This window comes from Carassius auratus, chromosome 8, assembly GCF_003368295.1.
Source record: "Carassius auratus strain Wakin chromosome 8, ASM336829v1, whole genome shotgun sequence".
Lineage (NCBI taxonomy): Eukaryota > Metazoa > Chordata > Actinopteri > Cypriniformes > Cyprinidae > Carassius > Carassius auratus.
The window spans coordinates 10,877,836-10,893,440 of record NC_039250.1 but is presented as its reverse complement, the minus strand read 5'-3'; the positions used below and the strand labels follow the sequence as shown (position 1 = coordinate 10,893,440).

Sequence of the window (15,605 nt, the reverse complement as noted above, 5' to 3'; positions counted from 1 at the left end):
TTCTATGCAATGAATAATAACAATAATAATAATATTAAAAACACCTCAGAAAATCGTTCAGTGAATAAGACATGACGTCACAGGTGGACACCGACTGATTGTTATAGCTACACACAAAACCACCACCCTCCCCCAAACCCTCACTGACGTTAATATATTGTTTTTTTTTTCGCACAACAAAAATAAAGAATATGCTGTGCTTCACGTTTGTTGATTAAATGTTTTATCATGTGGTTAATCATATATCTAAAACAGAATAAAATAAATGGTATGGAAATCCTTAAATTTACCTTATGCTGGAGGAGATTATAATTTATTTAACTGCACATTACATGACATTTTTCTATAAAATAGGCGTACTAAAAATGTAAATAAAAATATGAGTGGTTGTATTCATGTTTTTTTTTTTTATTGCATTACATTAGTTCAATATGTGTTACACAAAAGCTGTTTTTATCAAGTTATCTTAGCCCCTTTTCATATAAAAGTCACTAATGATAAACTTTGATACCATGTGGCCTTCTGTTACAGGTGTTTTTTTAAGATATTAGATGCAAAGCAATGCAAGAATGTGTAAACATTATCTGAATGAAATGTATGGATTTATTGATTATTAAATATAAATTATTTTCCATTTCCATGTTTCACATGTAATAAATGTAATGCTATTGTTTTCACTGATATTGATAGGTTGTAGGCTAGTAGCTCCTCGGCGGTGGACATGAGGAAATAGCCTTGCGCACACTGGTACGAACCATTCCCGTCTCAGAGAGAGAGATAGAGAGTGAGCGAGAGAGAGGAGAGAAAGAAAGAAGCGAGAGGGGGAGGAGTGAGGGTAGCACCGGGTTCGCTGTGAGCCATGTTGGATGTGAATGAGAGATGCTGCGCTCGTGCCGCTGCTAGCCGGAGCTCTACCAAACACCGAGAGTAGATGCGAGCTTCCCGGGATCACCGAGCGACCGGGGAGCACGGTGGAAGGAGTCGGGCGGCGGGGGTTGAGCTGGCCACTTAGCCGGCATTTGGAGAGAGAAAGAGAGACACTTGGGTTCAGAGAGAGGGGAGAAAGGAGAGAGGAGGAGAAAGGATTTCACCAGACTAATGGCTGCACTGCTACTGGACTTGGGCTCGCTTTCGCCGCTGTTGTTTTTCCTTCTCCTCAGCTCTTTGTTCACTGTTATCCCGAGGAGTGCAGCGGGGCCGTTCTGCCGCTCCCTGTGCACCCACCCAGCCCCCGGAGACGCTAAAATCACCAGCCTACCCGACGGAACGGTAACGGGGGATTTGGCTGGGGGCGATTGGAAGATCCACCCTGCACGGTCGCGAGGAAGGGAATCGCAATGCTTACGGTCCTGTGGAGCTGGAACCCTCTCAGCTCCATTGAGTCCGGATTACCGGAATTCTAGTACATGGATATCAGAACCGGCGGCGCACACCGGACGCTGTCATCACCAGCCTGTTTGGAGTAAGTGTGGCAGTGGAGAGAAGGGCGTTGTTTCTCGTGTTCTTTCCCGTCCGGTTCAGTATGGCAAAAAGAGGACTATACAAAGGACTAGAACGGACTCGCGGCCACAGACGCGCCTCGACACGGACAGAGTCATTGCACAAAGCGTGCTGGATTGCTATAGAGCCGTGGATAGCCAACTGAGGCCCAACCTCTGCCCATGTTACCCAAAACGGGAGTTTGCCGCTGACAAGACACCAACTCGGCCGTTATTAAAAGCCTATTCTTATTTTAATGTGGTTTCGGACGCCAACAAATTGCGCAAAGCAACAGCGGACCGTCCCCTCTCATGCGCCCTGAATGTTATCGATCTCACCAGAGAGGGCTGGAACGGGTCAGGCATTAGGAATACCCGCGGGTACCCAGAACCTTGTGCGTGGCAGCCCTCTCTAGGACTTGGAAGCGAAGCAAGCAGCTGTCTCAAGTCACACCGGATCACAGGTTGTTCTGAAAGGCATCCAGACTGGCAAAGCAGTAACTGGCACCGGTTCAACATCTCTCTGAGGCGCTACTCTGTTTGTGGAAGAAAGACAAGAGAAAATACAAACAGCACATCTTCAAATAATAACCCAGAAGTTGAATTTGTGCGTGCAAAGTCTGATCGGAATAGTTCACAAAAGTTTTCTAGTGTGCTCAAACGTACTGATGCTCTGGATTTAATGCCACAGGCTGCCTGGGTCAGGACTGAGACTCGGTTTGATGACAGAAAGGCTCATTATAATGGATCGACTGGAATCGGAGCTACTCAGTTGTATATCGGTGATGTACACAACTCTGACTCATCTGCTACTGGCTCTCCCAGGGCTCATAATGCATCACACGTCTACCTCTTAGTCGAGCTTAACTTTCCTAAACGTTTCCGTGACTCTCACATTCACACGCGAGTAAATTCAGCACCCGCTCAGTGGACAGCGACAGTCTCCGTTCGTGAGCTCGCTAACTCGAATGACTTTACTGAAAGTTTGTTCCTGAGGAATTGGAACAGTAACAATAACAACAACTGCGTCAAGAATCGTAATGATAACCACAACAACAGCAGTCCTGATGATCAAAATGCAAATGAAACTCAAAATGCTCCTGACAATGAAGAGCGCGACTTTGTTAGAGGGGAAAACGCACGTTATCCTTGCTCCAGTACACGTGCAGAGTGTGGCGACTACAACAGCTTAACCGCCGATGGGGGAGCCACGCGCCCGCTATTAAAATCCGGTAAACGGGTGTCATTACAAGCTGAGGGTGTCAGTCAGCAAGAGGAGCAGCTGGAAGCCGCGACTGAGTGCGGTAGGAGGGAGGGACAGATAGAGGGCGGGGTGAAAGGGGAGGGAACGGGGGAGGGTGACAGACAGCCTGTAGAGAGAGAAAGGGAGGAAAGCATGGAGTGGGTGATTGCAGAAGACACAAAGGAAGAGGTAGTGTTAGAAGAGACACATTTACTGAGAGAAAAAGAAAAAGGTCAAGGCAATGGCAACTCTCAGTCAGACAGAAAAAGCGATGAAAACAAAGAGGGAATGTGGACCGAACAGAATGAGCTAAAACAGAGTCTAGATGGGGTGGAAAACACACAAAAAGCTCTGTACGCTGAGAAACAAAAAGCAAGAGAGAGCAATGAAGTTCAGAGAGGAGAAGAGCAAGATTACAGCAAAGAGCAGACAGGTGTCCCTCCTGTTGGGCGCTCCCGTAGAGCTGCTAATAGGCACCCCCATTTCCCCCAGTATAACTACCAGGTTCAGGTTGCTGAGAACCAGCCTCCTGGTACCTCAGTCATAACTATGACAGCTGAGGACCCTGATGCTGGTGAGGCAGGCAGACTCAGTTACAGCATGGCCGCTTTAATGAACAGCAGGTCCATGGATTACTTCCAAATTGACCCAATTACTGGCCTTCTCACCACCACACACATTCTGGATCGAGAACACATGGATCTGCACTACTTCCGAGTTACAGCCACAGACCATGGCTCACCACGCCTTTCTGGAACAACTATGGTGACCATCACTGTGGCTGATCGTAACGATCACTCTCCTGTGTTTGAGCAAACAGAATACCGCGAGACCATTCGAGAGAATGTGGAAGAGGGATATCCTATCCTGCAGCTGCGAGCAACAGATCTCGACTCACCAGCAAACGCTAACATACGCTACAGATTTATTGGAGAAAGTGCGGCCGTTGCACGCGCTGCGTTTGAGATCGATCCTCGATCAGGCTTGATCACAACACGAGGTATTGTTGACAGAGAAGCCAATGAACGTTATACATTGTTGGTGGAAGCAGGTGACCAGGGAAGAGAGCCGGGCCCACGGTCGGCTACCGTTAGTGTCCATATCACTGTGTTGGATGAGAATGACAATGTTCCACAGTTCAGTCAAAAGCGGTATGTGGTTGCAGTTAGAGAGGATGTTCGACCATATTCTGAAATCCTCAGAGTCAGTGCCTCAGACCAGGATAAAGATGGGAATGCTGCTGTGCACTACAACATAATCAGTGGGAACAGCCGAGGACAGTTTGCGATTGACAGTGTTACTGGAGAAATCCAGGTGGTAGCGCCACTGGACTATGAGACGGAACGGGAGTACACGCTACGGTTGAGGGCTCAGGACAACGGACGTCCACCTCTCTCCAACAACACTGGAATTGTGAGTGTGCAGGTCACTGATGTCAATGATAATCCACCAATCTTTGTATCCACACCTTTCCAGGCTACAGTGCTGGAGAGCGCTCCTATCGGTCACTCCATTCTTCACATACAAGCTATTGATACAGATAATGGCGACAATGCACGCCTGGAATACCGTTTAACAGGAACCGGCACCGATACACCATTTGTTATCAATGCTGCCACTGGTTGGGTCACAGTGAGCTCAGAACTTGACCGTGAATCAGTAGAGCATTACTTCTTTGGTGTTGAAGCTCGAGATTATGGTGCCCCACCTCTTTCTGCCACAGCTAGTGTTACAATCACAGTTATGGATGTTAATGATAACCGACCAGAGTTTCTACAAAAAGAGTATTACGCCAGACTAAATGAAGATGCATCTGTTGGAACAAGTGTGGTCAGCGTAACCGCTGTTGACCGTGATGTGAATAGTGCTGTCACATATCAGATCACAGGTGGAAACACACGTAATCGCTTTGCCATTAGCACAGCTGGTGGAGCAGGACTTGTCTCTCTAGCACTGCCTTTAGACTACAAACAGGAGCGGCGTTATGTGTTAACAGTCACTGCCTCTGACAGAACTCTCCACGATACCTGTCAGGTGCACATCAACATCACAGATGCCAACACACACCGTCCTGTGTTCCAGAGTGCTCATTATTCAGTAAATGTGAATGAGGACCGACCTCCTGGCAGCACAGTGGTGGTCATAAGTGCAACAGATGATGATGTTGGAGAAAACGCTCGCATCACTTACTACCTGGAGGACAATATTCCACAGTTTCGCATCGATCCTGCAAGCGGAGCGATCACACTTCAAGCAGAACTAGACTACGAAGACCAAATGACTTACACGCTTGCCATCACTGCTCGTGACAATGGAATACCTCAGAAATCTGACACCACTTATGTGGAGGTCAATGTTAATGATGTAAATGACAACGCACCTCAGTTCTTAAGCCCCAGGTATCAGGGTGGAGTCAGTGAGGATGCTCCACCTTTCACTAGTGTGCTACAAATCTCTGCTACTGACCGTGATGCTCATGCCAATGGCCGTGTTCAGTATACGTTCCAGAATGGAGAAGACGGTGATGGTGATTTCACCATAGAACCAACCTCGGGAATAGTCCGGACCGTCAGGAGACTTGATCGTGAAAGTGTTCCCTTCTATGAGCTGACTGCATTTGCTGTGGATCGCGGTGTTCCACCTCAGCGTACACCTGTACACATTCAAGTCAGTGTCATGGATGTCAATGACAATGCTCCAGTGTTTCCTGCTGATGATTTTGAGGTTCTAGTGAAGGAGAACAGTGCTGTTGGGTCCGTCGTAGCTCAAATTACAGCGACTGATCCAGATGAGGGCCCAAATGCTCAGATAATGTATCAGATTGTGGAAGGAAATATTCCAGAAATCTTCCAAATGGACATTTTTTCAGGAGAACTCACTTCTTTAATTGACCTTGACTATGAAACACGGAATGAGTATGTAATTGTTGTCCAGGCCACATCGGCTCCACTAGTCAGTCGTGCTACGGTGCGCATACGACTGGTTGACCAGAATGATAATGGGCCCCAAATGCAAGACTTTCAAATCATCTTTAACAACTTTGTATCCAATCGTTCCAACACCTTCCCAAGTGGGGTTATTGGACGAGTTCCAGCCCATGACCCAGATGTTTCGGATCATCTCTATTACACCATAGACCGCGGGAATGAGCTACACCTGCTGCTGTTGAACCACACGAGCGGGGAAATCCGCCTCAGCCGGAAACTGGACAACAACCGACCACTGGTGGCCCCGATGCTCATCACCGTGACTGGTAAGAGCAAGAGGGGGAGGGTTAGGGGAAGGGAGAGAGGGAGGATGAAATGGGTAAATGAGGTAAGTGCTGTTAAGGTCATGAGGTTGAAATCAAATCAGGCCAAATTGGTTTTGCTAACTCTTTTCTGCCGTGCTCTATTATGAAATATTGCTGAAGGCAATGTGTCAGAGTAGAGAGTGCATGTTAGAGGATAAATAGAAAGAATAGAAAATATCTTCAGAGAAAGCTGACTCTTGACTTGCATTTTTCTCTGTAGCAGACATTTAACGATCAATGTAAATTACTTTATGGTGGAATGATTTCTACTGGCATTAGTAGGTACTGTAACAGGAGTCTTGGTGGTAACTTGAGAGAGCGTAAGTGGTGAGGAGGGCAGTGATTGGCCGCATTGCTTGATGTTGTTCATTGCATTGCTTGAAAGTGTAGATAATTGTGGCTTTTGAAAGATTATAAATGGTGATTTGTTATTTACAGAAAAGATGATTAAAAGGTTCAATTTAACATGATGTCAACAAAATCCTGCTCGACTTGAACAATACTGCTGATTTTGTTCTGTGTTTTTACCTTAATTGGCAGTTTGTGTGTCTGTGTGTGTATGTGTGTGTAAGGCATATAGGATGGGGAGTTTGTGAGACTGCAGTTAGACAGCTCATTTGCCCTCTGGTAAAATTCTCTCTCTCTCCTCTGAGGAAAGCACACTTCCGTTTCCATCCCCCCTTTAATCTTTATTTCTCATTCATTTTGCCTTCTTGCTTTTCTGTCTATCTTTTTCTCTCGCTATTTTCCTTTTACAAAACATTTTTTCTGTTGGGTTAAATTGTCTAAATATATTTCTAAATAAGCTGAGCCGCTTTCTTCTACACTGTACAAATTAATCATCAAGTTTTGATGTCCCGAGGGAAATTGAAGGTTAAGTTGAAGGAATTAATAAATAAATAATTCCTTTGTATTTCGCTTCACCCAAAGAAACAGCAGTTACAGTTTTCTAATGAGCACAGCCCATTGACTGTAAGATGAAATGACATATTTTGGAACTCAGTGTCGCTTTTATCTTGTTATTCTCCAAACAAGGCAAATATGCTTATATTTATGTGATTAGTTTGTTTTGCTATTCCCTCTATGATGTGGTGTACACAATGCACATTTTAGGTGTAGTTAAAATCGTATTGGACTTAGAAATAATTCATGTATACCAGAATGAAATTGTGTACATACTAGTAAATGTAGTTTAATAGAGGATTACAGACAGCCCTCTCATCTTGCATGCTTTCTCTTGCATTCTCTCTCTCTCTCTCTCTCTGTTCTACTTTGAGTGTAATAGGACGTCCTTAGGGGGAGCCTGGCTTTGGAAACAAACGGAGCACAGTAATCAGCTGTTAAACCAGTGCCCAAGATTTTGTGTTGTTCATGCAAGAATCTACTATGTTTATGCCTACATCTGGATTTGTTTGAGCATATATTAAGTTTGTGTGTTTATACACATGTGTTTTTGTGTGTGTGTGTGTGTGTGTGTGTAAGTGTCTGTAGTTGAGTGCTTCTTGGCTGATGGGGGTAGAAATTTATTTCCAGGTGACTAATTTCAGCTATGAAGGACAAATACGTCTAAGTATTTCACTCTCTTTTTATATGCAAAAACAAACAAACAGAGGCCCTTGAGACCTAGAGTCTGTTTTGGTCATGCTAGATTTGCAATTTCAATGTTTACAAGCGTGTTAAATGTGTGAGCTGCTGTTGTGGAATTTGTGAGCATGCGCATGTATCAGGTTTGTTGTGCCAGGTAGAGAAAGCTGAAAAACATATACTGTAGGGACCTCTGAGATCTGTTTGTTTATTTCAGGTTTTTGTGAGCTGGTAGAAGCTATTTGCATTTTTGCACGATCCCTCTGCAAAACAAGCCTAAAATAAAGTTCACTTTAGAGTGGGTAAGTGAGCTGGATTATAAAAGATTAAAAGGGTCTGAGAGAGGAATAGAAAGAGATACAATGAAGAAAGAATGGGCTTAGGAAATGTGTAGAGGAAGAAAAAGAAGAAAAACAGATTGAGAAAGCGAAAATAACAAAACACTCAAGTGGAAAAGAGAAATGGAGGGTGGCGAATGACAGGCGAGTGATTGAACAGGAGGAATAGAAAGAAGAAAAACTCGCTGAATTCGGTCTTGGTTTTAATGGCTAAAAGGAAAATTATTCCAGATGAAAGAAATGGAAAATTGCCCTCTTTGAAACATACCATACAGCTCTTAATATGCTTTTAAATGAAAGACTGTGTATATGTGTATATGGGTCTTGTATTTGTGCTTGCACTTAAAAATCTTCATAAGCAGTATTCTGATCTTGTTTTCCAATAAAATAATGAAACATCTTTATAAACAAGATAAGTACTTAACATATAAATGTAAAAGAAAATAATATTTTAGGAAATTTTATATTCATTTGTTTATTTATTGCTTGTTTTAAGCATATATTTAATACATTTTGATATATTTATTCCCAAAACAAGCATAAACTATTTGTCACTGGCATTATAAAATAAGTTTTTGAATTCGTTGTGTTCTCCAAAACAAGTCTCGTAATCTTGGTATATCAAATAAATTTAAAGCATATTTTGAAATAAAATATAAAACCATGCAATACTATTGTGAAATATGAGTTATATGAGTTTAAAATAATTGAATAAATTCCAAATGTTTTCCTATTATGCAGATTTGAATTTTTAGCAGCCGTTACTCCAGTCACATCCTTCACAAATAATTTGAATATGCTGATTTGGTGTTCAAGAAAGAATGATATGATTTATGATGTAGAAAACATCTGTGCTCCTAACAGAAATTTTTTTGTGACTTTATAAATATCTTTACTGTCATTCTAATTTTTCATATTCCACTGATTGCTAATGTCAGACATCATAGACACAAATATCAAACAAACAGCAAAGAAACACACACACACACACACACACTGGTGATTTGACTTATCCTCTGTGGGAGCCCGAATGTGTTGATTTAATCAGCATGACTAATAATATTTTCTGCTGTAAGCTACATTAATCATTTAAATCAATGTTTTGTTTAGTTTTATTTAGATGTTGAGTAACCACTAGTTGTGGCTGTTTACAGTAATTAAGATCATAACGTGTCATTTTGCTGTAATTGCTATTATTTGTTAGGCATCAGTGATTATTGGAATATAACAGCAAATTGTGTTTTCCATTGTGTTTTGCAACATATGTTTTTTAGTTTAATGGCTTTGTGTGTTAGAGAGAAGCAGGGACTGTTTTGGGAGGTCAATAGGGAGCCACTGCCTGATAATCCTGTAATCAAACCAGCTGCCTCCTCGCACCCTTCCCCCACTTCTCCTGTACCTCCAAACCCCCGCCCCCTTCTATCTGTCCTTTCCTCGTCCTAGTCTTTCCCACAAACACACTTTCCCGGATCTCTTGTCTGCTTGATATTGCTTTCATCTTTCTGGCATCTATGTAAACGCTGCTGCTTCCCTGCCTCCACCCTTCCTCCTCTAACCCCTTTCGCTCTTTCCATTACACTCTCTCTCTCGCACAGGGTGGCATTTCATCAAAGAAGGATATAATCTCCTTAGACACTGAGACATCCAGTGACATTAAAAACTTCAAGCCGCGGCTGTCGTCCTCTTGTAGACACTCACACGTTGTGCTTGACTTTATTTCTCCATGTTATAACAGCACAACTTGAGTCAAACACTTCAGTACTGTGGAAAATATTTTGAGCTAAACTGTAATTTACATGCAGTGTTTGCGGGATTATGGAATTTACTTGTTTAATCGCTAACTATTTATCCTCCAGTGAGCTGTAAACCTTTTGCAACCATCATTATTTAGTCAGCGAAATTAACTTGAGAATTGCTTCACACCAATTTGTGAGTGAATTATTTAGACCGGTTTTGTGACCCGGACCAGCTGATAAATTGAATAGATCTTATAAAAAAAAAAAGATTTTTAATTAATAAAAATTATGAAATTTATATAAAAAAAAAAATGTTATTGAAAAAAGCTATATTATAAATATTATTTATCAAATACCTGTTTATTAGTTAAAAGTAAGCTGTAAAATTGTTTATCATCACATTATGTGTATTTTTACTGTGACATATAGTTAAATGTCTGTTTTTTGCAAGTAAAATTATCAATTACCATATAATTTACAATAAAAACTGTACAATAATGTACATTTAAGTTTGTGTTAAATTGGATGTTATGTAATTAACACATTATTTTAGTGTTATGGATGTTACCCTGATGTTGTTTTGTCTTTTTGTATGACTCTGTGCATCATCTATACATTATTTTCCATGTATTTAGACAATATTTGAGCAGTGTCCTTGTTTTTATGGACAGGCCACTTAAGATGTAAATCATTTGGTTTTCTATTTTCCCCCTTTATTATTATGGTGATTATCAGAACACTTTAAGGTGAAAAGGAGATTTTGGTATAGTTTAAATATATAAAGAATGCAGCATGTAATATATTGTTATAAGTTATAAAATGGACAAGCACCAATGTACCACCAGGGAAAACCTGAATCATTCTCGCCGGAATTTTTACAGTGAATGTAATAGAATGGCAGGTGAAGTTGAGTCTAAATAACGTCTGTGTGTGAGAGAGAGAGACAGAAGTGGGGGTGGACGGTATATTTTATAAGAAATGTTTATCAGCATGAAAGGTATGACTTACAAGGGGATGACATTATGATCTAAAGTCTCTCTCTCCCCTCCCCCATTCATTTTATCGTCTTTTATTCTTTCCCATTCCTGACTCCTCCTTACCAGCCTCCAGCAGCCTCACCGCTCACCCCATCTCTCTCTCCTCCTCACCCTCTGCTGAATCATTTCCTCTTCTGTGTGTAATTTTCTTTCACTCAATTTAAATCGACTTCAGAGTGACTTGCTGCCAAAACTGTTTTCATGCACTTTAGCCAAAAACCTTTTTAATACATGCAGGAAAAAATCATTTAGAAAATGGAAAGGCAACTGTGAAAATGTCATCAATGTTTTACAAACAGGATATACTGAATAACATGATTCAGAATTGCTTGGATTGGTGTTGGTGGCACTGGAGTATTAAAGATATTCCAACAGAAACACTTTAATGATAATTAAATGGTGTGTATTTTTGGACTCACAGCCCAAAAAGTGGAAACTGGTTCAAATTCACAGCCAGTGGCTGTAATATTTAAACCCAAACAAATATGAATGTGTACAGCTGGATGTCAGGAGGCTAGTCAAGAACTTGTCTGGGTCGTAATTTCCCCCCTTGAAGTAAATATTTTATCCTGTCAAGGGAAAGACAAGGCCAGTTTTAGAACCATTCAGATTTTTTGGCAATGGCATTTTATTTCAATATAACTTAAGCATCATAATAGAGTCTGGCTTAAATGTATGCTTATTTAAATGTAGAAATACATGTTTTCATTAGGTTCACTTACACAATATTTGTTTCTTTATCCCTCTGTCTTTCCAGCATGTTCTCTTTTCAGCTCTAAACTTTCTGTGTGCTTCCTAAGTTGTATGTACTGTTTTGTGTGTGTATGAGCATGAAGTATGTGTGCATTTGATGTACACACGCTTGAATCACTCTGCAGCATGTTGCTAATTTCACAGTCAGTGAGCTGTAGATGATATCACAGGCTGCACTGACACCAACCTGACTCACTTTACATGTTCAGATGGACCTCTGGAGGAGTAGAGCTCGCACAGATACTATTTAAGTGTTTCAGATTGCAGCAGGTTAAAACATAGGCTATATGGCAGAAGTTGAAGTGATGAAGTGAGTTGTCAGACATGTTCTTAAAATAATTTGATGTACGATGATAGAGGACAAGACCTGTAGTTTTCAAGTTTATTTTTCAAGTTTGTTCTCCAACTCACTTCATCTTCCTCTGTCTCTGTCTGTTTCTCAGATGGCATTCACAGCGTCAGCGCTCAGTGTGTGTTGCGGGTTCTCATCATTACGGAGGAGATGCTCAGCAGCAGCATCACTGTGCGACTCCAGAACATGTCCCAGGAGCACTTCCTGTCCCCGTTGCTCACTCACTTCCTGGAAGGGGTGTCAGCCGTGCTTTCAGTCTCTCCTGATGATGTGTTTGTGTTCAACGTGCAGCCGGATGCAGATGCAGGAAAGGTGCTCAACGTCAGTTTCTCCGCTGCATTGCCGGGAGGGCAGTTTTTCCCATCGGAGGCTCTGGAGGAGCAGCTGTACCTCAGCAGACCTAGACTCAACGCCCTTGCACATATGGAGGTGAAACACGTATACACACACTCAGTTGCCTCGTGAGGATCATTAGTTATAGTAACAATATATCAAATCTAATAGAAATGTCAAATATCAATTGTTTTTGATGTTTTGTTAGATCAAATAATGGCATTCATACATTTTAAAGTGTCGTTTAAGAGTTTTTAAGCATGACGAGAACCATTAAAATGGAAAAAATCTATCAATCATTATTTAAATATTTACAAAATAATAATTGACATGAATAAATAAAAAAACTTATGCTAGCATGCAAAGTTTTGGGTCAGTGAGATATTATTTTTTAAGATATTTTTGAAAGGAGACTCTTAAGCTGGCCAAAGCTGCATTTATTTGGTAAAAAACCCAGTAAAACAGTAATATTGTGCAAAAACTATTGCAGTTTAACACAGCTGTCTTCTGTTTTAATATATTTTAGAAATATAGTTTTACTCTTGTGATGTCAAAGCTGAATTTCCAGCAGTCTTTTTTCCAGTCTTCATTATCACATGATCCTTCAGAAATCAGTCTAACATGCTGATTTGCTACTCAAGTGACATTTCTCATTATTATCAATGTTGAAAACAGTTGTGCAGCATAATTTTTTAGTGGAAACCATAATATGTTTTCTTGCAGGATTATCTGGTTAATAGTAAGATGAAAATCAATCTTTTGTAACATTATAAATGATCTTATAAATGCAAAAAATAATAAATAAAACAAAAATAGCTGACCCCAAATAACCCTAATAAACTCGAACTTGAATAAAAATGAATATCCTTCTCAAATGGAGAAATAAAAAGATGTATTTAATGCTATTTATTCAATTTACATTTAAAATGTTATTGAAGGAAATAATAAATAAGAAATTATCAAAACAATTTTTTAAGTGCATTTATAATCTGAAAAACACAGCTTGACTGAGATGTTCAATGTATCAATTGAATAAAAGCAGTCTTTTTGTGGTGAGAGCACACAAACATACAAACACACTCACTTCTCTGACGCTGTATTTTGTATTCTGGCAGGTTCTCCCGTTTGATGATAATGTGTGTTTACGTGAGCCATGTCAGAACTACATGAAGTGCATCAGCGTTCTCCGCTTCAACAGCTCCGCTCCCTTTATCGCCTCCCCATCCACGCTGTTCCGGCCCATCCATCCCATCACAGGGCTGCGCTGCCGCTGCCCTGCCGGATTTACAGGAGATTACTGTGAGATTGAAATTAACCTGTGTTACTCAAACCCCTGCATGAATGGAGGAGTGTGCGCTCGCAGAGAGGGAGGCTACACCTGCATCTGCCGAGAGGATTACACAGGTGAGAGTGTGATTGTGTATTTTAGGAAGAGACGTTTTATTGTATTGTGTCTTCTAGATGATGGGAATTCTTGCAAGGACTTGAAAAAGAACGTCTGGTGCACTTTGCAGTTTATTCTGGCCAAGAATCGCCCACTTATGGCTGGTTCACACTGCCAAAACAAACAACAAGAATTCAGTGTGTACTAAAGTTGGCTGTTGGATGTACAGTAGAATGATGAGAATAAAAACTGTCATGTTCATACTGCCCAACACACGGAAACAAACAAACCCAAAAACCCTAGGCATTTGATGATTGTTATGAGTGGTTAGATAGAAAATAACAGAATACCTTTTGAAGATTTGATGCTAGGATTTAAACTGGCTATAGATACAGATTCCCAATTCAGTTAGATTCTAATTCACAAACTGTCCATTCCATTCAAAATTTGATTGGATTGGATTCATTTCGGATTCCTTTTTGAATGTCTCTCTTTTCCTCATTTTTTAAAAATCTCTCAGCTAATGCAATAAATTATTTAAGGATCCTTTTTACTTGGTACATTACAAAAATGTGAATTTCTGTAATAATTTTTGTCAAACTGTCAGACATAAAAAGCTATAAACAAAAACTGCTCTGTGGATACCAGCTGTGGATATTAACTTTAAATTGTGTTTCTTATGAAAAAACATTTTTATAACAATGTGTAAAATGATTGGACTTACAAATGTTTTTTTTTTTTTTTTACTTGATTGACAAATAGATAAAGAAAAGCATTTGACCAAACGACAAAGAAAAGCACCTAGCAAATGGACAAAGAAAACCAAATGGCTGTAAATGTGTCCATTTTTTTTTTCAATTTAAAAATGCTTTGTTAATTTAATATTTATCTACATTTTAAAGCATTTCATTTCTTTTCATGTTTAAATGATTAATTTCTTGTTTCGTGATATCTAAATTATCGCTCTTAGTCCTCCATGCATTTGGACTGCAAATATGGGTAAAATAGACTCGCAAAAAAAATTAATAGTCTTGCTCTGAACAATCAGTTTGGGAATTTTTAGACTCCATTATGAGATAGTTCAAAGGAATATCACAAGTAATGGGAAAATCAATATTTTAACCTAGCACTGGCCATACGCGTCTTCTGTATCTCCAAATCCAGTTCTAGTTCTTCCAAAAAAGCACTTGAAAATGATGCAGCATCCTGCCAATCAAACGATGCCAGTTTTCTGTGCAATATGCATCAGATGGCCAATGAAGGAGCTGTGAGCGATCTGTGGGCGCACCATCTGATGCTGAAAGTAGATGATGGCTACTGGTGGTGCAATGCAACTGCTAACCGGATTGTTTTTCAGTGTGTAATTATGTGTGGCCATGTGAGTAAAACAGATCTAAACTCTCAGCAGTGAAGTCAGTCTGAAGTTAAATGAGCAACTCTCAGTAATACAAACGCTGCAGTATGAGAGCAAGTGAAAGAGAGAGAAAAAAATCCAACGGAAGGAAGAAAGCAGGGGCAGATGCAGGATCCCCCGAGGGCCGTACCATGTGTGTGGTGGGGGTTGGGTAGAGAGGGTGGTTTAGCCCAAGAGGAGAAGAATAGCTTTGATGAATTAAACATCATTTGAACGAAGGGGAGAGAATACATTACCAAATATTCTGAGGGGATGGAGTGGATAGGTACCGGGGAGGAGAGTGAAACGGAAAAAGAGTGGAAGAAAGAGGGAAAAGTGCTCTTATTAGTAAGTCAGGAAGTGAACAGCTGGAAAAGAGAAAGAGCTAGCACCTGACACAAATATAAAAGTACAAAAGTATCTAGAGACCGCAGATAGAGAGACTAAAGATGGAGAGATATTTGCAGAGAGCTTTTTAAAGCCTTTCCCTGCTGGATTTGAAGTGAGTCAACTGAGAATCAATGGAGATTTGTTTAAGTGTGTAAGTGTGTGTATTTGAGAGCATGCATGTCCCTAAAAGCTGATCTTTTGTCCAAGTAGAGATAACTGAGCTTGAATGCTTGTGTAGGTGAACATCTCTGTGTGCCATCACTTGTCTTTGTTGTGGATATGTGAAGACAAT

General features: G+C 40.6%; 1 protein-coding gene across 1 annotated transcript in view; it reads left to right on the top strand.

The window, feature by feature from the left end:
* The first annotated feature begins 727 nt into the window (after positions 1 to 727).
* Positions 728 to 15,605, top strand: part of celsr3 (cadherin, EGF LAG seven-pass G-type receptor 3) — a 40,590-nt gene continuing 25,712 nt past the window's right edge. Inside the window, 3 exon segments of the mRNA XM_026270780.1 lie at positions 728 to 5,974; positions 11,905 to 12,242; positions 13,262 to 13,550. Coding sequence (XP_026126565.1) covers positions 1,099 to 5,974; positions 11,905 to 12,242; positions 13,262 to 13,550 — 5,503 coding nt within the window. The 5' untranslated portion in view covers positions 728 to 1,098.